This window comes from Mauremys reevesii, linkage group 3 (assembly GCF_016161935.1).
Source record: "Mauremys reevesii isolate NIE-2019 linkage group 3, ASM1616193v1, whole genome shotgun sequence".
Classification (NCBI taxonomy): Eukaryota; Metazoa; Chordata; order Testudines; family Geoemydidae; genus Mauremys; species Mauremys reevesii.
In genome coordinates this window covers 10,036,818-10,063,930 of record NC_052625.1, presented here as the reverse complement: position 1 = coordinate 10,063,930, position 27,113 = coordinate 10,036,818, and the positions used below count along the sequence as shown (strand labels likewise).

General features: G+C 41.2%; 1 protein-coding gene across 2 annotated transcripts in view; it reads right to left on the bottom strand.

Annotated features, from left to right (window-relative positions):
- The window catches only part of PLCB4 (phospholipase C beta 4), a 407,328-nt gene that overhangs the window by 16,312 nt on the left and 363,903 nt on the right, over nt 1-27,113 (bottom strand). For both annotated transcript variants that reach the window (XM_039530679.1, XM_039530678.1), the window contains 3 exons: nt 12,838-12,953; nt 7,751-7,826; nt 1,550-1,725 (listed from right to left, as the gene is read on the bottom strand). In XM_039530679.1, the coding sequence (XP_039386613.1) occupies nt 1,550-1,725; nt 7,751-7,826; nt 12,838-12,953 (368 nt within the window). The remainder of the gene's footprint in view (nt 1-1,549; nt 1,726-7,750; nt 7,827-12,837; nt 12,954-27,113) is intronic.

Here is a 27,113-nt window from a genome sequence, read left to right as displayed (position 1 = left end):
AAAGACAGCAACAAATAAAACTAAAAAGATCTCTAACTTGGATGGCACAGAACATTATTTAAAGTTTACCCATGCACAGAAATCAATGTGTTGTGCTTGGCACCTCTGAAAAATCAGACCAGCACTTAGAACAGTATGGTACAAATGAAAATGATTTTAAATAAGCAATTCTGTACTAAGAACTTATTTCCAAAGATAATACAGAGCCATTCAAATACTATGGAGATGTGAAAATTCTAAATCTAAAGTTATGAACTGTGAAGAAAGGATGAAGAAAGTAAATTTCTAGATAGCCTAGGTGACACACGTTTTCTTGGAAAAGATATCTCCCCACACTGATAACTTTAGCCCAATGTAGATAAGAGAACAAGGGAAGTAGGTATACAAATGAAAATAAAAACATTTCAAAAGAGATTAGAAGAACTATTCCTCCAGGAAAGAAACTATAATTTAGATTAGAAAGCATATACTGGATTACAAAATGGATCAGAAAGCAAGACGGTGGATAGCAAAATGGCTTTGTGGGCTGTTCCAACGGCATAACAGAGTACCTCAAAAGCTGTTCTAACTTGGACTAAGGACTGACTTTTTCGCTGCTTGGTCCCAGAACTAGGATCTGTAAAATAATGTCTTTTTAATGTATTTCGTAATACTTTAAAAAGTATCTAATTATAAAACAAACAAACATATTCCTAGAAAGCTTGAATAAATGAGCTAATTTGGACAGTAACAAAGATGAGCATATTAAAACCTTTCACTGAGACAATTTCCTCTGTTGGATGGAAGCACGTAGGTCTCAGCATGGATTCTGTCTTATGCTAATTATTTCATTCAGGAATTTTGTTAAAATAGAAAATAATCTCAGTTAGCTTTTTTAGATGTGAAGTCATTGAGGCTTTTTGGGCTTCCTACAAGACCAATGCTGAGGAAGGTCCTTTAAAAATAGTATATATTAAGTAAATTCATATGGTTGTGGACTTCCTCACATCATAGATTGTGCAATGAGATAATTCCTCCGCTTCTATTGTTTGTCTGTATAACACGGGGGATGACGATACTTACCTCCCTTAGTAAAATGCTTTGAGACCTACTGATGAAAAGTGCTAGATTAGGGATAGGTCATACTATTATTTGCATTTAATTTAATTTAAAGTGGACAGTGCAGTTAAATATAAAAGCAACGAGAGTGCTGGCATGCAGCATTGTCTTTGTACTGGAGATTACAATGTGATATTTTATTAAAACAATGTGCAACTGTGAGGTAGTTACACAGGAAAAAAAAAGATAATTGTAATGTTTTCACACCCACAGCTCCTATCAACTTCAAAAGGTAGTTGCACATGCTCAGCATCTTTCTGGTTCAGGCCTTTTGAATTCAAGTTCCTTAGCGTAAATGGCGTTATGACAATTTACACCAGCTGAGGATCTGCTCTATTATCCCTCAATTCTTCCTTTGATAGCTTATTTGACTGCTATGATGCTATATCCTGATAATCCCGTCACCAGTGCACAGGTTCTCAGGATGCTGAGATGACACTGCTCTGCTCACCTATCATGAGAAAACTTTAGCTGTTGGGTTTGTTGCTCATGAGCGTTAATCAGCAGTTTTTTCAGTAGCTCACACTGCTGACTCAGATGTAAATCACAGATTTCTTGCTCTTCGGCACTGTGGGTGTTGATCATCTCCGACCACTCTTTAGTGTGCTGCGCTACAATTTCTTTTACCTGTGGAGAAAGAACAATGACTATTTTGTCAGTACTTCTCACCATTAAAATATAAAGTCAGTCATTAATGCAGTGAAGATCATTTCAAAATAATTACAAAAATCTTACAAAACTCAACTAAATTGCAAGAACTAAATGACATAAAGCAAACTAAGGAGACTACAGTGTATTATAAACACCAGATATTAAACACACAATAATATGCACCCCCATTACTAGGGGTCTCTGTTACCCAGCTGCCCTATGTAAAATGACTGAATTAATGCCCTCAATTGTACAACAATTCTTTTTAAAACCTCCTGAAATGTATGCTTCATTATACAACTGCTAAACATTCTTGGCTGCCTCAAAAATATAAAATAAAATAAAAAAGTGGGATGAATTTCTCTAAGGGCTTAAACACAGGCTCTGATTTTGTGGAGAGAATCTTATTCACACAGTCAGTTTTTCAGAGAAATCCTATATTTAATACATCCTGAATCTGTAGCTAGGCTCTATAGCTGTGTCTTATGCTCATTAAGTCAGCAGGGAATCTGACAAGTATTCTTTTCTTGCTCAGCTCCCAAGACTCACACGAATAATAAGATTAAAGTTTTGGAAAGTTCCCAAGAGACAATGTGAAGAAGTCTAAACCATCAGAGTTGTTATTATAATTGTATATTGTACTCCAATGATTTAGAAAAGTAACTAATAGAAAAAGATATATCTTATTATTCCTTCATAATTAGCTATGCTATTTTGACAAGCTACTCTACTTTTCCATAAATGCACACAAAGTCTCACCAAAAAAATCACCTATTTTCAGGCAGGCCTTTTTTTCAAGTGCTACTATGGAAACTAATAGCTTTTGGGCGTTCTTATATGGAAGCTCACCCTGATTCTTCAAATCAAAATTGCCATCACAGAGCTCCCAAGTGAGACTTTGATGCCAATCTCCTCAGGACAACGTACCCCCAAGACGTACTTCCTCGCAAATGTATTTTAGGCAGGTGACCCACAGTCAGATGCATACAGCTGAACAGGCTTTTTCAGTGCACTGAGAGCGAAACAACAAACGTCAGAGAGACGTTCTAGGGAGCAGAGCGCCTCTCAAGGCAACCAGTGCCTAGACTCTCTACCAAAGGTACAAGCAAACAAAGAATATGTTGTGCGTTAAGAACTGGATTCCTCATTGATAATGAAGAGCTACCTGCCTTTTCCAAGCTAGGCTGGTATCTAATCTACCTAAAAGCTAGTATGACTTAGAGTTTGGCTTTTTTCAGCTGGCAGGAAACAGAAGCCTTTGGAAGCAGGAGTTTGCTCAGACTAATACAGTGAGGGCTCCCATTAAACAAGGTACTTAAGCACGAGAGTAACTTTAAGCATGGGAGTAGCCTCACTGACTTCAATGGGACTCTTCACGAGGTTAATGTTATGGTAGCATTCAGGTCAGGGACGGCTCCAGGCACCAGCCCAGCAAGCAGGTGCTTGGGGCGGCCAGTTGTGAGGGGCGACACATCTGGCTCTTTGGCGGCGGGTCCCTCAGTCCCTCTCACAGTGAAGGACCTGCCGCCGAATTGCCGCTGAAGACTGAAGCGGCAGTGGTTGAGCTGCAGATTACGGGTTGCTTTTAAAAAATTTTTTTTTTGCTGCTTGGGGCGGCAAAAATCCTGGAGCTGGCCCTGGTTCAGGTATCTTACTAAGTTGGGACCTAGATGCAGAGGAGCGAACCTTATGGGAAACAGCCCGTGGGAAGAAAGCCTTTATTGACAGACTCCCACAATAATACTGATGTCCAAACCAGAACATACTGGGTATTAGGAAGGGAGCTGAACATACGCATGGAAATAACCAGAAAACATTTATGCTTTCTGGATGGGATTTTCAAAAGGGCTCAGTGTTGGCCTAACGCTGCTCACATGGCAACCAATGGGAGTTTTACCATTGACTTCAATGGCAGTGGAGTTAGGCCAACACCGACATCTTGGAAAAATTCTACCCTTTATGTTTACATCAATGTACAAGATGGGATCAGCCCCATCTATGTAGATGAAGACCCAATAATGCCTAAGCTATCTAGCGGCTCAATGAGCGAGGAAGAATTACAAGTGAGTGAAACCATGTCAGAAGCAGGTGCATTTGCTCAGAAGATGTCTATGATCATAATGTTAGAAAGCATTGTTTTATTTTGGTTTTTAAAAAGATCAGCACTCTGAGAAGACACAGGTAGTAGGGGAGACAGTATAATGAGGCTTCCTGAGTCCCCACCGCTTTGCCTTCCTGCACAGGTGCCATCCATATTATTCCATATATGCCGCTGCAGTTGTAATGGCCTTTCCAATGGGGTAGAGCCGCTGGGTGCTGCACCCTTTCAAAAGTTGGTACAATCCTGGAGAGAACTGAGCCAGGGTTGGCCAGAATTTCTCCTTCATTTCTTCCTGCAGTGTGACTCCCCCACATGGTACCCAGGACAGACCTGGGCCTTGAAGGCACAATCTCCATATTAGGGGTCTGAGTCTCATTTACACTAAATCCACATTACATTGCTTTAGCAGCACAAACAGGCATTAGAGAGGATGTAAATATAATTTACTCCCATATTTAGGTTCCCCTTTACACTGCCAGAGCAGTGTAAAATGGCCTTAGTATAAATAAGAATCAGGCTCAAGGTGTCCAGCTTAGAAATACACCTCTACCTCGATATAACGCTGTCCTCGGGAGCCAAAAAATCTTACCGCATTATAGGTGAAGCCGCGTTATATCGAACTTGATTTGATCCGTCGGCGCGTGCAGCCCTGCCCCCCTGGAGCGCTGCTTTACCACGTTATATCCAAATTCGTGTTATATCAGGTGGCGTTATAGCGGGGTAGAGGTGTATCTTGAAAAACCAAATGATTAATGCAAACACTGGAAATCCTGGGGAAAGCAAGTACTGTTTGACTTAGTGACAAAGAGCCTGTGGAGAACCAAATAAGCACAGAAAAGCAAAGAATTCTAGGCTCTCTGGAAAGGAAGGAAAGAGATGATCTGATAATTGTTTCTGAAAAGTGGCTACATATATTACAGAGGAACACAAAGGAGGAAATCCTGTATACTGAACAGACATTCTAATACCCATGAAGAAACCAACAACAGAGCTTAGACAGATAAGCAAGATTATTATTCAAGTGCTTGATCTGGAGAGAGATGCAAAGCATTAATTACTTGGCCTTAAAATAAGCATGCAGCCTAAAAGATAGGTAGTGCTCCTGGTAAAACAAGCCTCTCTGAAACCATCTCTTTGACTGTCCTGCAAAGCTGAGAGGTAGATTTCAAGTAAAGCATAACATATCCTGGGATGAAGAGAAATCTGTCAGGCAGAAGTGAATGTGAGAAGATTTGAAATCCCACCTTTCATCTGCTTCCATGTATGTCTAGAGAGACTCAAATCTTCATACAGAACTTTCAGTAACATTAACATTTTTTCTTCTTTCCCTTGCCTCCTCTTCTTGCTAGATATTAGGAACCTAGTTTTCCAACACAGGAATGTATCTTGCATCTACAAAGCTAGATGTGTGCAAAGTATGCATTTGTGCATTCAAAACAAAATGAGCGTTTCATGTCAAACGTGGCCTGGATTTGTACCCACGACATAGAGGAGCAAGTCTCTGTAGACCATTACCACTGATAATGGGCATAGCTGCATGGTATTTAAGTTTTCTTTACACATCTTGTGCCATGGGGATGATGCACATCTGACACATGTTGGATTAATCCTAGGAGCTCACTAATCCGATGAGCTCACTTGATCTTAAAATCAATGGGTCAAATGGTGAGAGGTTTCTGAATAGCTGCTGAGTATCTACAACTCCCACTGAATTCAACAGGAACTGTATGAATTCGACATCTCAGGATTTTCCAACATAATTTCTATCTGCATAGCTGTACTCTGTTGGGAGTAGAAGAAATCTACATTTCCATTTGGTCTGGAGCGAACCACCCAGGTGGGATACAAGCGAAAGCCAGCATCAAAGTGTTCTGTGGGATCAGTAAAGCCACAAAGGGTGGAAGTTTCAAAGGAGCTCAAGCTTAGGGTCCTTTGACAATCCCAACCTAAAGCTAGACATGGAGAAGCAAGCAAGCCATCTGTTTTGGGGATGGATTACGCATTTGACAGGATCTGTTTGGAAGTGGGGCATTTTAAAAGGACATACCCTAATATCCAAATCAGTTTGTGGGAAGGGAAAAAAAATCATCAGTCAGACTCATTAGAAGTAGAAGGTTAGTGAACACTTAAATGTCCATGTAGATTAGAAACAATTTTGGACAGCTGAGGTCACATCGAAGACTCTTCTATTCTGTAAAGCTGTAAGATTTTACACTTTGCTTTGTATTTACGCTTACTGCCTAACTTGCAATGCTCTCTCTAGGGTTGTTAGCCACACTGATTTTTATAACTAGCTTCTCTTTTATCAATCTGCCAGTACAATCCGTTTTTATTTCAGACAGTGGCTCTGACATTTCCTATTGTGGCTACGTTGTTAAGATTGCCACTTTCTGATGGATACTCTCCTTTCCCTAGACCAGCCTCACAACTTCCCTGCAGCAAACTACGGCCCTTGAGCTGTGGCGCTCAGGAGGTGCAACCAGAATGGAGGAGGGGGAGTTTAAGCTGTCTTTGTATCAGACACCAGGCTCTGCTGGATACAGTTTAGAGCAAGCCCGAGTGGTTTCCTACAGTTGCCTATGGGCTACTCTACCGACCGTATGGAACTGGAGCACAGTACACTCTAGTCATGCTTCCGCTGGCTGTCAGTTTGCCCCTCATCTTCAACCTGCCTCTATCCACCTAGGCAAATAAGGTGATGGGGAGCACATAGCACTCTTCCACCAGCCCTACGCATCCAGGGAAAACACATTTTGCCTAGGGCATTATCCTTTTTCACCAACAGAGTGACATAAACATGCTGCAGAAGTAGAGAAAACTAGAATCTACGTGTCCTGGTTACATGAATGTGTGATGATAGGGACAACAAGATGAAAGTGAGCTTGTCTTAGTCTGCTTAATACTGCGGCTTGGTTACCTCTCCCATGCAGTATCTGTGGTGTTTGATGCCTCTCCCTGTGTGTAAGACTTTACATGTATTAGGTAAAAATCCCCTGTTGTTTTCAATCTCCTCTACTATAATCTCTCTGGGTCATTTTGCAGCTGGTTCTATCCTACAGTGTATTTGCTATTCCTCTAACTTTGACATCAACCGCAAACCTGACAGCAGTTCAGAGAAATCTTTGACAAAGTAGTACAGGAAGCAACTGAGCAAAGTGCTGAATGAGGATTTGCTAATTGGTCAAGAAATCTCTGGAAATACTTGATAAGTTCTATACTGCACCGCAACTAGCATGAAGACTGACAATGTTTTACCTCTGCAAGGGAGCCGCTCCATGCAACCCTTGAAAATGGTCCATGAGTATAGCTTAAGAACAACTGATTTAAGAACAACTGGGACTGGATCTTGGGTGCTGTTATTTGGGGACAGGCAACTTGGAGAAAGCAACTGATTCACCTCAGGAGGAGAAATATGAAGTAACAAAGTAGTACATATGATGCAAATGGGATGGGCCCAGGAGAGAGACAGTGAGGGCACAGGGAGAGTCAAGTGTCTGGCAGGGTTTTGGACAAGGTGACACTGATGTAAAACTAACAAGCGGCTAATTCCATTTACCTACATATTTTTGGTGGCAAAATTCAATTCCAATTTTCACATAGCACATTTTCCTCTGTTGTCCGCATAGCCGAAACGACTATAAAATGACCAAACATTTTTGTTTCACATGGAAACAAAACTAGGAACATGATATTCTCTTCAAAAATTGTTAAGATCAGGAAATGGATTTTGCTCTTTTTGAATAAAAAAACCAAAAACTTTTAGACACCGAGTTACTCCCATTCTTTTCTGCATGTCATTATTGCTGAAAATCATTCACATGCTTTCATAAAAATAAACTACCATTTGGGTCTCCAATGATCTCAAATGTTGCATGTGTTAACACTGGCATGTTTTCTTACCTTAGATTTGTGATCGGATGTTAATGCCTGAATTTTAATTTCAGTTTCTTTCTTCATTTCAAGACAATTACTTCCTCTAAAAAAGCAAAATTGCAAATGTGTGCCACAAGTTAAATATCTTCCCATCCAGTCAGCTTATACTAATGAATAGGTTAGTCAATGATGAAGTACTGTAGTGTATTGGAATGAAATTATTTCTTCTAGCAATTTATTCACACCTTTCAAATATTATCGGCTTACCGATCATGCAATTCAAACACACTTCACCTGTTATTTCTAGAGGGGACCCACAATTATTCAATTACTAAGGATATGTCAGCAAGTCCATTTATGATGCTGGTTTCTTTTTTAGCCAATACAATTAATCTTCAGCCTGAAAACCTGCAAACAGATTCACCGCCTAGGTATGGTTTTTGTTTTGTTTCTTTTAAAGCCAATTTTGCTACCTTTTGGTTTGAGGCATGAAAAATGTATCTTGGTTTCTAGTTTCCATTGTGATTTCTGCATCTTTTGCGGAAAAAGGTTTATTGTCAAGTCCAGCTACCTACAGCGAGTGCCCCACTGCAGCAAAGCTGAAATGACTGCAAGGATTGGTCTTCAGACCCGTGTGCCATGAAAGAGGATCTGCACAGCCAAACAGGCCAATGTGGAGTGGCTGGCACAGATCCCATGCCATTACATTCAGGTTTTTGGAGCTGAACTTTGCATGGGTCCAACAGCACCAAATCCTCACACAGACTCTGATCCTGCAACAGAATGCATATAGCAGGACCGTGGCACCCACGTGGAGCCGGGTTAAAGTTAATAGGCTCTGTGTGGGTGGCAAGGGTCTTCTGATATTGTAGGGGCACCACAGGCTGGAAGAATAGCTGCAAAGGGGCTATGCTGCCACTCAATAACTTGCCTGGGGGGTGGGTAGAAGAAGTGATGAAATGCCACCCTCCCACAGCAGTTCTCTTCACAAATCTCAGTTACTTGGACTTTGTTCTGGGAGAGGTAGCAGCATACAGTGTAGGATCACAAGTTCCATTACAGCACCAAGAAAGCTTTCAATTAAAGTCTTAAAAGAGTCAGTAAATTCTCAAGCCATCCTTCAAACCCCAACCTGTCATGCTCTTTTTTGCAGCGAAAGGTTCTTAGAACAGCACGCAAATTCACACCAAACTTCCTGGCCTTTTTGTTTTGGTTTTAGAACAAATCTGTATTTCAATGGACTATATTTTTATTTCACTTTTTTGCAGCCCCTTTAAAAAAAAAATTCTCATCAGATCCATAGTTGGTGTAAATCAGCATGATTTCACTGTTGCTGAGTGGAATGACACTGATTTGTACTAGCTGAAGATTTGCCCCAATTAAATTGTTTATTGCTTGGCTGAAGTCAAATTAAATTAATCACAGTCCTGGAAATGGAGCTTGATAAAAAAGATGCCAGTTTTAAAGCCTATTTTAATATCAAAGTGCTGCTAACTTATGGAAATGAGCAGAAAGCTTTATCCTCAAATGTTCCTAGGGAAGTCTATGCTGGAAATACAAGGAGTGATGTGCTTTGTGTTTCCTATGGGCCACCGTGAGGATTAATCACTGATTTGCTTGTTGCAGCAAGGAAGGTTTTGCATAGATTTCTGCCATAGGTTTGATATTCTGGAAAGTCCTGTAAAGTTATAGGGACAGTTACATCAGACTAAATCTGAAATGTCATTGGCTGCAGTGAAGTTACTTTTGTTTTACACTGGTGTAAATGAGTTCAGGATCTAGCCACGATATAGCTTAAAGCTTCTTATGCTTTACGAAGATGACCTCCCACTCAGGAGGATCAAACAGATTTATTCAAAGACCCACCAATCAGTAAAATTTCTAAAATCCCAATAGTCAGTACCAATTGTTTATTCCTTTTTTAAAAGTAGCATTCAATCTGCGATGAGGGAATGCTAAAATTGGCTGAACATAATCACCCACTTCTGTACTGTCAAAATGTATGTAAGCTTTAGGTTATATAGTTCTAAATGTGAACACATTCCCTTACAACAATCCCACCCCATGCCACAACTTTACTTACACACACACACACATACGTCCTACAGTTTGGATCCTGGACATCCCTGGTAATCCAGGACTGTCCTTGGGTCCCCCTCAGCCACATTTCAGAGTTGGAACATGAGCACACAAGCTCCCCCGACTGTGAGATTTATGAGCATGTATGGCATTTGTAGTGCACATCTGAACTACGCGCTCAAGTGCACAGGGAACTAAATCCTGTCCATCTGTCAGTGAATGAAGCTGTAATTAATTTTTTTCCTGAAAATTATGTAGCTGACAGACACGTCATGACATGTGGGAAATACATTAGAAAAAAACTACATGTAAGCATCACAAAACATGAATGGAGACCATATTATATATCTATCAGGAAGGCATTTTTGCCTTTTTGATGAAGTATGCACCACATTCAAATTGAACTCCTTTAATTTTTTTAATTTATTTTAAATTAATGTATTGCATGTGGAAGTTGCTAGAATGACAGCAATGGAAACCAAATACATTATTTAGCCAATGAACCAGAGCCCATACTCAGCACAGCACCTAAGCACATGCCTAAAAAGCTAAGCATGTGCTTAAGTTCCACTGGCTGTGCTTACGTTTAAGGAGGTGCTTAAATGTACCGTGGAACAGAGATGGATTTAAGCATTTGCTTGAGATCCTGGCTGAATCTGGGCTCAGTACAGCACAAATAGTGACAGTGTCAACTTCCACCTGAACTATCCCCTCAGTGTACCTTGATCCAGATGTGAAGGATCCACTTTTAGGAATAAGAGGGTAAACCAAAATCTGTGCACATATAGCACATTGGCCTGTCTGTTAAAACTGGTGAGAACGCATACAGATATAATAGTTTATATGATAGGGACATCTATCCACTAGAGATTAGAGAACAGTTCTTTCCCCTTGCACCACAGAATAGCCACCAGATGGTGGCTTTTGGTCATTCATGACTTGGGATGGAGTCAAGCTGGTGACAAGTAAGTGGTTGCGTCCCAACATGAACCCCACCGAGGCCATCTACTCCTTTATTTACACTTAAGACTTTCGTTTATTTTTATTTTTAAATCTTTTAGTTTTCCAAAGCACGGACCAATACTATCAGAAATCTTCAGGAGGCCCTGAGAGCAGAGAAGTGTTATGAATGCCAGTGGAAACTTGCAGTGATCTAATTTAGATACAGGCAGCAACTTAAGTGAGGTGAAACCGGGATGAGTTATCATCCTATTCACCCATTCTCAGGTCATCGTAAGAGGTCTTACACAAAGGTTTTCACTGATTGTTAATGCAGTCATGGACAGTTATTACCACATTTAAATCTGATATCTGCCTTTGTTTATTTGCTGTTTTGCCTAGACGTAGAAGAGCAGGAAGACCGAACTCTTCTCAGACCAATGTTAATGCTGATTCATAAATCTTCTGGCTCAAGGTTCTCAAAATGCAGAACAGCTGTAAGACTTTCTCCCTGTAAGGCAGATACAGTATAACTTCTATGGTGCTCAGTTTGTCACTAATGGTGCAAGGAATAAATACCCCCTCTGCCATCTTAATTATAATCCCAGTTCACAGCTGCAATCTCTTTAGCCATGTGCTGCAGTTTCGTCAACTGAAATGAGCTTCTCCTGTTTCACCAGCTCTCCTTGTAATCAGAGTATAGCTAATACTTCAGGTGATCTGTTTGCAATATTAGGATTGTTTCTGGAAGTGCTGCTCAGCCTAAGAAATATTTGGGTCCTGATAATGGTTGTCCTTCCTTCGAGTAAAAACAGCTCAAGGTACACTTTGGAAGAATTCGTGTAGCCTTTTCATAACTTATTGTGGAGAATTCTTGTTACCTCTTTTGCTTCAGAGACTGCTACTTCTAATAAGAGTTTTGTTTAATATCATTTCAGGCACACACACATATTACTGTTCATCCAAATACTACATAAAACACAGTAAAGTATTTATGAAAGAACCCATCTCCAAAAAGGCACCTGAGCTCAATACGGCAAATAATTCTCTAAGAGACTGGACCCAACAGTGCAGTTGCATATCCTTTAGCATCAGCCCAATATTAATAATTTAATATTATTTTATTAAATTTATTGGGAGGCAGAGAGTGGAGTCATTCCAGGATCAGGGAAATGTTGTTACAAACCATTAATACTAACTGCTAATATAATTCTGTATTCTACTAAGAAACTAATTCCTGCTTTTCGGGGGTCACAGGTTAACTGTAAGACTAATAGTACAATATTGTTATTTAATCAAAAAGGGACTGTGGGGGTTAGACGTCAGCAACAGGGGGAAAACAGAGGAGAAGCCGCTACAAGATAAAGAGCTAGCAATCGGAGAACAGCAGGAACCTGGAAATTATAGAAACCTCTAGGTTCTGCCTATTAGGACCACAAGAGACAAATTTTATGAATTGTGATGGAGATATTCTAGTAACTTCAGGAGCAATTAAGAACAGCATATAGCCAATGGGTCAGATCCTATGCTAGCACAAATTGAGGTAGCTTCACTGCCATCACAGAAGCCAATTTGTAACCAGCTGGGAATGAAAGAATATTTACAGTTCCTGTGTTGTCTTGAGAGGAACCTTTTCTAGATGACAGTAAAGCAGAACCTATTATTTGATTTGAGCTTCCTTCTACAAAGTTCAAGATTAATACACCAATTTTTTTCCAAGACCAAATTGTGATGGAAGTCTGATGATGTTATTCACAGAGGTTCTCAGCCTGCTCTCACTGAAACCAATGGTAAAACTCCCATTGGTCTCAATGAGAGCAAGGGCAGGCCCATGGAGACTGAACATCTGATCTGATTAATTTGTTTTAATGTCACGTGTGGAGAAAATAGAGGACTCCAGTAAGGCAAAGCAAGTACAATGCTTAGGGCCCAATCCTTAAATCCTCGTGCAGATTAAATTTATATTGACTGAGGAGGGCTGGGTCGGGCTGCTGTAAGTTAATATAAATTACTTTTCTAGTAATATTTTCTTCCAGACAGTAAAAGCATAAAAATCTGTTTTGATTCTTATAAAACATTTTAAAATAATATCTTACCCCTTCTTCTTGCTTGCCTTCTCTAACATTTTCTCATAAGATAACTTTTCTTTATCATACTGTGCCACTATTTTGTCAACTTGTGTGCAGTGCAACTTCTGCATAGCGCTGTGCTCCTGGAAAACAGTAGGACCTTACAATTAGGTTGCTGGACTTTTAATGTTTCATTTTCTTATAGTGGATAATATCAGTGTATGAACAAATATGTCTGGCACTGTATTTAATCCCTTTTAGCTGCCTGGTACCAAGGGGTCTAGATCTCCCACAGTAAATGTAAAGCCTTTCTTCTCAGTGCACGTTGTAGGAAAATCTGTCGTGGCACAGTGCTAATATCCTGAAAATATGGTACACAGCTACCATAAACCAAATAACTTTATGGAAAAAATGCCAACTGGTAATATCTATAACTATCTATAACTGGTAATATCTCTAGCTAGAACTATATCTTTCTGGAATAAATGATCACTTAAATGCAGTGCAGTAATAAGATTTATGAACTCAGGCTGGGTATCATACAAAGATTCTGGAACCCTGGGGAACACAAAAAAATAACAGGCCCCCCCCTAAATACTCTAGACTGAACACAGCGCCAGATCTTCAGCTGGTGTAAATCACGTAGCTCAACTGGAGTCAATACAAATTTACACCGGCTGAGGATCTGGTCCAGAAGTCTAGTGACACTGGGTATTTTGTCCTAGCAAAGGTTCATCGTGCAGAAGCTGGTCTCTTATTCCAAGTGACTTTAAGCTACGCAATAGGGCCATCAAATATATATTTAGTTAGCGGCAACGGACTATTTGTGTTTTTCTTTCTGGCCTTCCCCAGGCACAAACTAGTCATAAAGGGCCCGATTCTGATCTATATCGCACCAGTGCAATTCCACTGATTTCAATGGAGTTACACCTGATTTACACTAGTGTAAAGGGGGAAACAATTTTCCGCATGGGAATAAAAGGTTAATTATGTACACACACATTACATACACAGGTCCACCTCTTAAAAAAACCTCTGTTTCAGAAGTAATACTCCTAACTTAATGCTTGTGTGTCCTGGCTCTGCACTGGCCTGAAACTCATAAGCCATTTTAGTCACCCTTCCTTATGAAACATTCTCATTATTCTTCAGATACTTGGCTGCCAGTGATGGTATGAAAATATTGAGCATACACTGCAATAAGGAATTTTGTTGTTTTAATTATTTTATTAACATACTGTAGCCCTAGATTTTATCTGGTCTTGACAAAAAGGTCTCGTATTAACTGTTATGGTTTAGTTTACTGTGGGAAATGTAAGCAGATCACATTTTACATTAAAAATGATCAGGATTTTTTTGGTCTGTTTTAATTTAGTTTCACTAGACATTCTGAATTGACACTAATGCTCTATACCATAGGCTTCGTTGCTACTATTTCACATATATCACAACAACTGACTCATCCATGTAGTTTCTTTTAAAAATACCACCGAAAGAATTTCACCTCCACTTTAACAAATGCTACAACGCTTTGCAAAGCTTGCATTAGAACGTAAACCTGAATTCCAGCATCTGCTATCCACCCCTCTGGGCAATAACATCTACAGCTCCTGCAATTTCTATTCAGAAGGAGGCTCTGAGCTCTCTGTTCTGCAGAGAATCAAAGGAAAAAAATGGACCCCATCAGCATCAGAAAGATGTCAGCTTCAGCAGGGAATACACAGGCTGATTAGCAATCTAAGAGAAGCTGCAAGCAGTGAAAAGGATGAAGCACTAGACAGCCACAGGTGAATTGTCTGATATATTTAATTACTAAAGCGACACACTCTTCCCCAGATAAACGGAACAGTACAATTCTTGATATAAAAGACTAAGCATAATTATCTGAAATTATATGCCATCTGTACACTTGTCCTGCATTTCTGCATGAAACTGGGAAAAGGAGACAATATTCTGTGCTGAAATCCTGCTTTATTTAGGGACCATACAGAACCTCCCTATCACAACCTAATTTTATTCTTCTCTCAATACTCATCTTTATCCAAGATATTATATTCCCTGAAATGTTGTATTCAACGGAAAGTTATTTCGGATAGATAACCAACTGGGCGGTGTTTTCTTTGTGGACACATGCTCATCACAAATTGTTTCATGAAACAGCCATTTAGTTTGAATGCACACAAACAAATGCAGCTAAAAAGGAAGAAACTATAAAGCTGTGTGTGCTGGGAAACTGTCATGTCTGCCTGTGCTATCCAAGTAGTTGGGTGATGCTTAGCTAGCAGACCAGAGACAGCAAGAGATCACTGGAGAGAAGTCGGACAACACTGGAGAGGAGTGAAGCCAGCTGATTGATGGGGGATAGCTCGGTCTGGTTTGCTGTTCATGTTGGTGCTGGCTGTTTCTAAGGGTAGCAGTGCAGCCCTCAGTTGTTTATTAGAGCATCGGAAGCATTTTTCTTAATTCTCTTTTGTGATGCATGTGTGCAGATGGTCGCCTCCTCCTCCTGCACTTCATTCACCCTTTCATCCCCCTTCTTCATCCGCCACCTCTGGCTATCTTCTGAGCTTTCCTCAGCTCCTGCTGCGACCTGAGAATTAACTATTCATTTCTCCTCTCATCCCCTTCTTTCCTCACAAGGTTGTTGCTGAACTCTCAAGTTTTGCCTTTCTGAGTCCCTTGACAAAGCATTGATTATGTAAAGTAGCTTTAAGTGGAAAAAAACGTAGTCCACATGAGCAAGTTCCTCCTTGTGATTTGGGGATGTTTGTGGAGAAGGAGGAAGCAGAAAAAAAAATAAAGATTGTAGGTTGGAAAATGTTGCGACGTATCTGCCCAACTGTGCTTTTGTGGGACATAACTTACTGGCATCCATTGTGTCAAATGTTCTTGAATTTTCTGAATCACGCTATGAAATGACTGCACTTTATTTAAAGTGGCAATATTTCACCCAAGCCCCATTGCTCTGTTTAGCTGTGGGCCCACAACGGGATGAGCCTCATGGTAAGAACATTTTAAAATGCCCATTTCCTCTTTTAACTTTGATTTCTGGTACTTAGCACAATGGTATGCACTGAATTTGTTAACGCTAACTCGGAGAACAGAGCCATTGCAAGTAGCGGTGCAGCTCTGGGAGAGTCCCTTTGTGACTATGTCTTCTTATCTTCAGAAGGGCATTTCTGAGCCTGAAGCCACCTTCATAAATGGGGAATGTAAAAAACTGATAAGCCTGATACACACATGTAATAGCCACAAGAGTGAATTTTTATGGGCCATGTGGAAAAGTAGCCCTTCTGCTTTATTTGACAATACCCAGGCTCTGAGTTAAATGCATCTTTAATCTGCATCTCCAAAAAAACTACAGAGGAGCATTCTGAAGAATAAACTTAATGCAGCACAGTAGCTTTTACCATGGTCTTTTCATCCCTAGAATGCTTCGCCTCACCAGGATCATCATCATCATCATCTTCCCTTGCCTCCTGTTTTGATCCTTTGTCTTTGAGTTCACACACACCTGGTTCCTCAAAGCAACTTGTCCTCTTCTCACAGCTGGATGAGAGGTGAGAGCTCTCCAATAACCACATAGGTGCAGCCAGAAATTTTTACCCCCCTATGTAAGGCCAATTTTTCTGGGTAGGTCTGCCTTTCTGACCTGGAGTCACAAAATCATCATTTGATAATAGTTCCTCAAACTTCTGACATGGCTTGGCACGTCTCAGTTTGTGAGTTTTGTCTGGAGCCTTCCTGTACATTGACTGCAGAAAATGCAACATAGCTCCGCAGGGCCTGACAAATTCACTCCAGATTGCAATCAAAGTTCTTACGTTGGACTCTGTCCAAATGACTGATGATCCATCTCAGATGGTGAATATGAATGTTCAGTGATCCAAGAGAAGCAGAGGCTGACCATCAGGTATGTACCATGGCTTCCGCCAGGCTCTGGATACACCAGCATGGCTCTTTTCTGTTACGTATATAGACGTAGAAATCATTGCTCTATCAGCTGCATAGCGTAAAGTACGGAGAATGTTGGGAGACAAAGCACTACATCTAAGGTATCACACACTATGGGACTGCCAGTCATAGGGAGAACTGGGAGGAAGGCCGACTAGCTAAAATGGCTTAGCTGACACAGGTCTGATTACACTGGAGATAACTGTTACATCCACAGCTGTTGTCAAGACTAGGTCCCAAGAAAAACTCCAAGTCAGCTTTACAGTATAGTTCAAACACTGCTCGTAAACGTAACATGTATGGAGGCAAACAAAGTTTCAAGTGGAAATATGTTCTAGACTGGTTAATAGTACATTTGGCAACACCCGATGCAGGTAGAGCATAAATCTCTGGTTCAGGATTTTCTGAATCCTCTGTCATTTTAATTTCACTCTTTTCTTTTAGAAACAAAGATACTAAAAAATTACATATTGCTGATCAAACTCCAAATAATAGCCAATAATACAGTTCAAATATGGCTTTCATAGGCAAAAGGATTTTACTAGCTACTTTGCCTGTCAACATAAGCCACATGGTAAATACCACTTGCAACTATTTGGAAGTTTAAGGTAAATGTAATTCATTTTTAGTATTAATATACCTGTGGCTAGTGGTTAAGGCCCAGTCAGCAAGCTACTAAAGCATGGGACGCCCGTGGGATTACTTACGTGCTTAAATTAGTTGTGTGTTTTAGTACCGCACTGGATCAAGGCCTAAACTCTTCCTATATGTGTGTAGAGTACAGTGCCTAGCACATCTGGGGCACTAATGTTAATATAAATACTAAAAATAGTTAATTCTGTATTTAAATAATTCACAGCAGTGCCCCAGTTGCTGATATTCTGCAACCAAGATTTTACACTTGCTCAAGTTCCATTAATTATGATTCATGTTTCTATTTAAAGCTCCTATAGCATGTTACATAAGAAATACATATTTTGGAGTTGTTATATTTTAGATTCTTTTTAAACATCTCCTATACATCTCTGGCTGTAAAATAAATCAGCACCAGACTTTTAAGCAGTATTTGAAAATAACAATTTGATCCACGTTTATTTTGAATACCCAGCAGAAGTGTATTATTATGTATAACTCATCACTGATGAATGTCACCCAGTGGGGATACCATAGCAATTCACTCTATATTACATACAATTTTAATCAAAAGTCTTATAATCGCTCAAATACTCCTACTCATTTCATAGTAGTGTCAGTTGCTTTATATCCCAGCTGCAATTCACTTATATTATTTTTCAGTAAAAGTTAATATCAAGAACATAAAAAATGATTACACTGCATTATGAAACAATATAAGTGTTTCTCTTTAAGCCATTTCAGTTTCTATATTACGATGTCTGGAACAAACCTGCACAAATCCCATCATTTTTAGCAATGAAGATTTCAAGAAGATTCTACCACATTTTTGTGTCTTTTTATGATCTTGGAGCCATGTTAGCATGTTTTATGATTAAAAAAACAAAACACCTGACAGTGCAAAATCATAGGTTCATGCACACATTTATATGCAATACATATTGTGTGCTGCCAATTTCTGCCTAGAAATCGGAGTGGCAAATGAAAAATTTCACCTTTACCACACCAAAACTCCTTCCTGTGAACCAACAGGGAACTTATAAATAGGCAGCTGAGCAGCGCAGTCTTTTGGCATTTCAGTATTACAATGAGTCAGACTCACCAGGACTTTTATTTCAAATATGCAGGAGCAGCTGCTCCACACTATGACTTTTGTGCAGCCGGTAGCTTCTTATGCACATGTAACTCCACTGTAGACAAATGGACTTGTGCCTACCTACACTGGGGTAAATCTGGTGCTCTATATTGTAGAGCATTTAGTCCAAAGGCTTTCCAAAGGAAGTTTTTTAAAAAGGAAGTTATTGAAAATGAATCTGGATACGTTTATTTAGGGGGAAATTCAACACAGGTCAGAGTACCCCTTTCAGTAGCCCCACTAGGAGAGGTGAGGGGAAGCAGTCTGCTATGGAGGAGCTTCTATAGCAGCTCTAGAAAGGGGCTGAGGGATTTGCATTTGGATTCATGACGGTTCAAAATCTGAGGACACCACAGAGCTGCTGCACCTTGTCCCATCCCACACAACAGATCCATGCTAGTTTCACTGCACTTAGGGCCGTACTCTAGCCAGAGAATTTGGCCCACAGTGAGCTGGTGACATGAATATATATCATCATACCTCGAGGATTATGCAGAAAGAGAAGCAGGATATTGAGGGAGAATAATCTCATACACTCCGCTCTACTAACAGCGGGCAAAACACATAATTACTGGTATATAAAATTTCTTGGCACATTCAGTGGTTACTGTGACACTGGCAGACCAGGTGGCAGCTCATACCAAAGCCCCAGGCCAATTTACCTGTTTTTTAGCTGATTGTTAAATGTCTAAGAATGTATTTGGTGTTTAAACTTCATGAAAACTAATGGGATGTTACATGCGTTGTTTTCACATATCTGTATCCTGTTATACTGTGCTAGCAAACATTTACATTGTATATATCCCTGTAACTAAATAATCCATTAACTGAGAAAGACACCTTGTGTAATGCAAACTTCAGCAGGAAACTACTAATTCTTGGCATTTGAAGATCAGAAATTGAAGACTCTAAATGGATTCCCCAGTGTGTTTTCTGTGAGAAAAAGCTATACGTATGGATTCAGGGAAATATCCTGCATCTCTGGACAGTTTGGATTCTAACAGGGCAGAATAATTGAACGAGAAGACGGAGATCCCCAGAGTTATTCTGGGTAGCCCTGAGAGAGACTGGCAGATTACTACAGCTCTGCTACCATTTGGAATTATAGACTGACTCACCTGTACATGTGTTTTACCTGCTTTAACCTTTCTATAACTCATTTCTTTTTCTTAGGCCATGTCTACACTACCACTTATGTCGGCAACATTTACATTGCTCCGAGGTATGAAAAAAATCCACACCTCCCCCCCAAGCAACGCAAGTTTTGCTGGCATAAGTGGCAGAGGGCCCAGCGCTATGCTGGCAGGAGAGCCTCTCCCGCCAACAGAGCTACCACCGCTCATTGGAGGTGGTTTAGTTATATCAACAGGAGCACGCTCTCCTGTCAGTATAGAGCTGCTACACGAAAGGTCTTGCAGCGGTGCGGCTGCATCAGTACATCTGTGCTGCTGTAAGCTCTCTAGTGGACATAGCCTTAGCTAACAAACCTATAGTTAGTTTACTATAGAACTGGTCTTTGATGAGAGATCTAGGATGCCACTCGACCTGGATGAGTGTCTTGTCTCTTGGGACTGGGAACAACCTGGAATATATGTGACTTTTGGTGTAAGTGACCATTATCACATAGTCCGGCTTGTCAGGGTGGCCAGATAGATTGGAGTGTCTAAGGGGACAGTCTGGGACTCCATTATAAGATTAATGAAGTACTTTGGGAGTTCACATTTGGTACTGGGTTGGTGAAATCTAATGATACAACATACCACCAGTTGCGGGGGGAGGGACAGGGGAACAGGGACTGCCATGCTTTTAACAATCTGCCCTGAGGTAGGCGCTCACAGTCGTGAGCCACTCCACACAGTGTGACAGTTGCTCTTAAAAACACCTTTCTTCTGTTTGACAGAGTCAGTGGCTTTGAGAGAGATTCCCTACACTTAAAATAAGGAATACAGCTAAAACTGGAAATATATCTTCACACAGAAGGAACTTTTTATATTTGACCACTTTGTGACACTGCACCTCATATTCTTCACAGTGGTATTATTATGATATGGTTATAGAATAATTACAATGTATTTTATGCAAGATAAGTCATGTGAGGTGTCAATGGAATTAAGATTTGCTGAATATGATTATTCTATTTGTATGCATGTATCATTTTTGTATCTAAAGGTATGAATATTGACTACGTATCTGTATTTCAAATGTAGTTACACCTCGTTAATGCCCACTAGACAAGATGCTTCCAGTCTAGATGGTGGGTGGGGAACAGCCTATTCAGGGCAATGGGTCATTAGGAAAAAACAACAAGTTTATCTCCCACCTGGTGATGAACCTTCCTGAGAACACTCCAAACAGCCCGTGATTAACGGCTGCTATAACTACATGGACATGTGACCAGACCACATGATGCTGGACTCCCATCTTGGGATGTCAGTATTTTTCCACAGATTGGTCTGGGAACCAAGCATTGAAACAAAGGGTTCCACCATATGCTAAAGCTCTATAAAGCAGGGAGTGACATCATCGGGTGTTCTTCACTCCCCACACAATAAGACGCCTGAAAACACCTGAGGAACAAAGACTGAAGTGGGGGAAGTGCTGGGCCCAGGCTGAAGGGATTTCTAGCCTGTGAATGGAACACCTGGGGATTCCAAGCTGGCCTCTTAAGACTCTGCAGCCTGCTTGTCTCATCTCTTAGGGTGAGAATCTGCTAATTCATATCCAATCTATTTAGTATATTAAGCTTAATTTGCATTTTTTATTTATCTAGCCACAGGGGTGTTGCTATTAGGTGACTCTACTGGCTTAATCCCTTGTGTAGGAGCTGTGTGTGTGCCCCATGCCCTGCCTTCAGGCTCCCCTGAGCACATTCCATGAGCACAGCTCATTTGCTCAGGGACCAGAATTTAGCCTGTTATGTATTAATTACAAGGTACAAAACAATGATCTCCATTAAAAGCTCCGCAGCCACCACTGTGCCAGTGCTATGCTTACTGCATATGCCTCAGGCAGTGAATACTGAGTTTCTGATGTTGCTCAGTGTAAATGTTCTAGTCTGTTTTAAAAATCAAATCATTTCTGCAATCTGCAAAAGTCATAGGCTAACTTATTTAAAACTCACCAACGGTACAGCTAAACATAACATAAGGCTGGTCTACACTAAGGTCGGGGGTCGAACTAGGGTACGCGAATTCAGCTACGTGAATAACGTAGCTGAATTCGAACTACCCTAGTTCGACTTACTTACCCGTCCAGACGCCGCGGAAGCGAACTCCGCGGCTCCAAGGTCGACTCCGGCAACTCCTCCTGCCGCGGTGGAGTACCGGAGTTCGAACTAGCGCTTCCGGGGTTCGAACTATCGCGTCTAGATCAGACGCGATAGTTCGAACTCCGAGCAGTCGAACTTGCCGCGTCGACCCAGCAGGTAAGTGTAAACGTGGCCTAAGGTTCAGGAGCAAGTTGTTCCTAGTATGAAAGTCCTTTTTGAAAGGCTGATAATTACAAAAGTTACTGATGTTTTTCAGATTCAGTGAAATGCCAAACAAATACGAACATTACAGTATAGGAGGATGACAGCTCACTAGGTGGGTGTCATTACAAAATTGCTCAGTCTTATCTACTGGCAGCAGCTTTATAAAAATCCCTGCATGTTGCATCTCTCGGTTTATAGGACACCCACATTAGAGAAAAAATAATATAAACCCCTTAGAACCAAAATATCTTTGTGGCTTGTTGAACTTCAGAAGATCTTTCCACTGTCCCAGCCACACGGGATAAAGAACAAGATGCAGTGGATGGGAGGCTGCACCTTTATTCACTTCACGTATCTGTGCATACCTAGCAAATAAGATTTAAGTCACCGTGTTTCTCTTAATGGTTTCCAGCTACTTGAGGGGTCCTGCCATCAGCATCTCCATTCCCAACCTGGTCATAGCTCGGCACAGGGACTCCACCACCCTCCCCTTGTGTGAAAGTTATGAGGGTCTGGAAAAGATGTGCAGGTGGGGTGTCTCCCTGCTGTACCAGACGGTAGGAGCCCATGCCCCCTTTCCCAGTTGCCTTAGGGACTGCCTTCCCCTTAATCCACTTCCAACAACTGCTTATCAGGGGAATCAGACCCCCTATGGAATGACTGCACAGGACACCTGCTACCTACCAAGTTGCAACATCTTGATCTATCCTGCTTACCTACCTCAGTGGATCCCTGACTTGCTGTGAGGAAGATGACAAAACTCACCCTGCCTTGGCCAATCTGGCAGTGAGGGGAAAATTCCTTCCCAGCCTCAAAAGAGAAAAAAAAGGCAGCAACCACACTGCTTACAGCAGATCATTAAAAACCCAGTCCTACTCTGATCCCATGGGTGGTAGAGGGGGTGCTGCTGGTGACTCCTGAGAGAGTGCGAGCTCTTTCTGGAATGCACAGGGTATACACATCCTCCCTCCTCCCGGTACTCCCTCTGCCTGGTCTGGCTACTTCCTGTCCCCAACCAGTGAGCTAAGTTCTCCTTTCCCTATCCTTGTAAGCCAAACGCAGGAGAGATCCTTTAAGGAGCCTCATCCCCTTTCCTTCCTGCCTGCCAGACAAAGACCCACTGCACTGGGTTGCCGTGAGCACTTTATAGACATGCTATAACTGAAATAAAGTCAATATTTACAGAAAGTGTAAGCAGCAGCAAATCCACACGTGTGCCATGATTGGCACACTCTTGCAACCAGTTGGTAAATTATTTTAAGAATGGTAGAATTACAGCACAGGAGGACAGTGATGAAATTTGGCTTCTGCTAGGCACTCAGCTGCAGTCCAGACAAAATCATGCTGCCATTTGCACATGCATGAAGATCCCAATGATTATCAAGCCCCTCGATGTGGACTTCTAAAAGAATACATTTTTTCCAAACATCTTTTTGAAGCCAAGTAGTTGGGGGGCAGCTCCACCTTCTCTTCACAGTTACTGTGACATGTGATCACTCCCCCCTCCACTGCCTCAAGGACCAGTTTTAGTATTGGTCCAGCATGGGATCAACAACGTGCGCTGCCATATAATGGCATGTTGCTGCTACTGCTAAGGGTAAATGTAACTTGTGATTCTTTTTTTTCCTAAAAAATTATGTTTATTTCTCATGCCATCATGAGGATGGGGACTGGAGACTGAACTAGATGACCTCTCGAGGTCCCTTACAGTACTATGATTGTATGCTGCACGAGTGGGTTTACTTTCAGTTTCTTCGCCTTTGTTGAAAAATCACGCACCACATTTTTATAACTGGGCAAAAAAGCCGAGCTACATTGCTACAGTGACATGTCTGATCCTGACCTTTGTATGGCACCATGCCATGTAGGATTAGTTCTCAATGTAAGCAAATGGACTGCCATTTTGATCACACCTTTCTGAGATAAGCCCAACCTTCCCAGAGAAGCATATGCCCCTTAAAGACTTAGAGGAAAGGCACGCACACATTGAAACCGTTATTGCAAGTACAACGGAATGCCTTCTTTTCCGTGATGGAAAGGCAGGGGGAATATTAAAGAGTTGGTGGAGAGTCATACAGGAGGACACATGACTGGCAAGAAGAAGGTTAGATGCTGCAACCTTAGAAAAAGGCCATATGGAAAAACAAGCTGTTATGAGCTCAAGTCACTGCCTCATCAGTCTTCTGAGTAACACAGTGAAAACCTTGAGAATGAATACTGCTGTAAAATGGAAGATGATTTTAATGTGCCTAGCAAATGCAATGACAAGAGATGAAGCCTCTGCTTAGATTTTCAAATTAGCAATCTTACTTGAGATAAGGTTTCAAAAAATATTTATGCCTCTGTCACCAAAATATGGTGGTTTAAAATAAAAATAAAAAGAATCACTGAACCCCTAAAAAATAGCTAATTGCTCTCCCAGCAAACTTCAATATTTTCCTCTCTTTCTTTTTTATGCTCCTTCCTTAGTACCTAATCTTGCTATTATGTAAGGGCCTCAGCGGAACAGAATGTTGTTGAACCTAGGCAGTTCACAGGATGCACCGAGTCGAGGCAGGGGTTCCATACCTCATGCACATCACAAAGCACAGCACAGTGGCTCTCCACCCTTTAGCACAAGGGTCTTTTATGAGAGAAGCTAGGTGTGCAGCCATAATTATGCAGACTTACCAGCCAGCCCTCTGTGGGAGCTGCAGTAGTGCCCTGCAGAGGATAAACTTTCTTGTCTCCTGCCCAACCTCTGCAGAATCCCAAGTCTGGAGAATCCCCCAGCTCAACACCCAACATCCAGCCGGTTTAGTGAGGCTGTGTGCTAGGTAGAGGATTTGGTTCAAAACCTGAGAGTCAGAGCTAAGAACTACCCAAGGGAATTCCAGTGGCACAGCTTTTTCTGAGGTGGAAAAGAAAGATGTACTTCCTCTGAGGTGTACTTACCTGTACAGTAACTGGAGTTCTTCAAGATGTGTGGTCCCTACCCGTACTCCGCTTGAGGTGTGCTCCACGCACCTGAGACAGAAAGATTTTTGCTAGCACTGTCCGCTGGTCTGTGCCTGCGCCATTCTTCTCCTGCTCTGAACAGAGGGCATAAAGGGAGGTACAGACCGACTGCGTCTCCAGTTACCCTTCTACCACAGATAGCCCTAGGCTAAGGCTCTGCAGCAGAGGGGAAGGAGGGAGGGTAGTGGAATAGAGATAGTGGAAGACAGCAATAACCTCTGAGAAATTCTGGGGGATGAGTGAAGTCCCTGAGCGCTTGTAAAGGGCACACATAGTGTCTATCTTTAAAAAGGAGAACAAAGAGGACCATGGGAATTATAGACCAGTCAGCCTAACTCGAACAGGTTCTGTCTCAGACCCCAGGAGGTAGTAAGAAACTGGAGAGGTTGTTGGTCCAGGACACCCCTTAAGCCCTTGGTTTGGAGTATGAGGAGGATAAGGGTGCAGGCACAAACTAATGGACACTTCTAGCAATCATGTTCGGGTCTCAGGCACAGGGAGTGCATGCGCACCTCAAGTAGAATACACATAGGGACCATCACTCAGAGAACCCTACTTAAATAAAAATGCTAGCTGTATTGGAAGGTCCCTTTGCAGACTGACCCTGAAACAAAAAAAGCATGGTCTGCCATCACAACCAATGTGAAGTACTGAAGTTGTCTTCCCTCCAATATTTATTCACCATATGTTTTCCTGCTTTAATTTCTAGTTGCTCCTCTACTGTCCTGTAGCCTCTTCCACTTTATCATGAAGAGGTATTTAAAACAATATCCTGTCTTTGCAGAGCTTTGCATATACAACTTCCCATTTGTATTGCTTATAATCCTCTGAATAAAATCTCTCCTTTTCCCCACTCCCAGACTTAACAAAATCCAAAATTCCATGTTTATTGGCAAAGCTGCTAATCTGACATTAAGGTAAGATGGGAAGCTCTAATTTTATCAAGGGGTATAAAATGACTGCTTACGAATTCTGAGGCTACTCAGCAGGTATGCTTCTCCCATTAAAATGATCTCTCCACCTATCCTACTTAGTATGCAAATCTCATTTTATACATCAAATACATATTTGACTATTTTCAACAGTCCATGCATTTTATATGAAAAATAAATGGGTCTGTTCTCTTTAAAGAAAAAGAGTTTACAGATATTTTTATAGCCTTCAAAGGTTATCATGCTTTTTTATTTTCTCCCATCTGGTGTTTCAGCCTCTTGTTAACAGGAACATGTGAAAGGTTTCCACCCCTGACATCTTTCTGATCCTGTGTGACTCCTACATACTCCCACTAACATATTTTCTCTAGCATACTCCCACATTCACACAGCATGGCTTCAATCAGCCATTTATTATCCCATGCACATAAACGGTGTCTTCACTTCAAGAAGCACTTCTGCATCTGTTATTTGCTGAAGTATTTTTACCATTGTCTTTAGAAATACTTAGGCCGATCAGCATTTACACTTAAAAGAAAATAAAAGCAGGGAACATCGCTGCTCGTATAAAAGACACACGAATGCTGTGTGAGAGACACACCTGTTGAATACTTGTTCAAGGTACACTGCTCAATCTTTTTCCTGTCAGGTTCCCTGAAGCTGAATCACTCAGCTTTGCTGGTACTCGCCCATGATGTGAAGTCAAAGTTTCCATGGAATTCCTCTGGATGGAAATGGCACACAGGGACTCATAACCTGGATAACTAAGCCTCCTTTCCGAGACGCATTGAAAGTCAATGGGCCCATAGATCATAGAGGCACTTTTGAAAGTTTTACCATCCAGGCTTCTTTCTGTTTTTTAATTTTTTAGTTTTCCAAAATGCAGCTAAATGAAGAGAGTAGAAAGACTAACATTACCGTGAACCCAATCCTGGCCTCAGCAGCCAACGGCTCTCTCTCACTATACCTCACCATGGCTGATCAACAGCCCAGAAGTGACACTAACAATTTTTCCACAGTTCAGCTGAGCTGCTGTATCCAATACTGGGAACCTTAGGGTAGCCAGTGTAATCACAGCTGACACTTTCTGAGTAGGGATAGATGACATGGGGCTGAAAAGGCCAGTGGTGTGACTAACTTAGGGTGTTCCCAATGTATCCCTGTGTTTCATCAGCTGAAT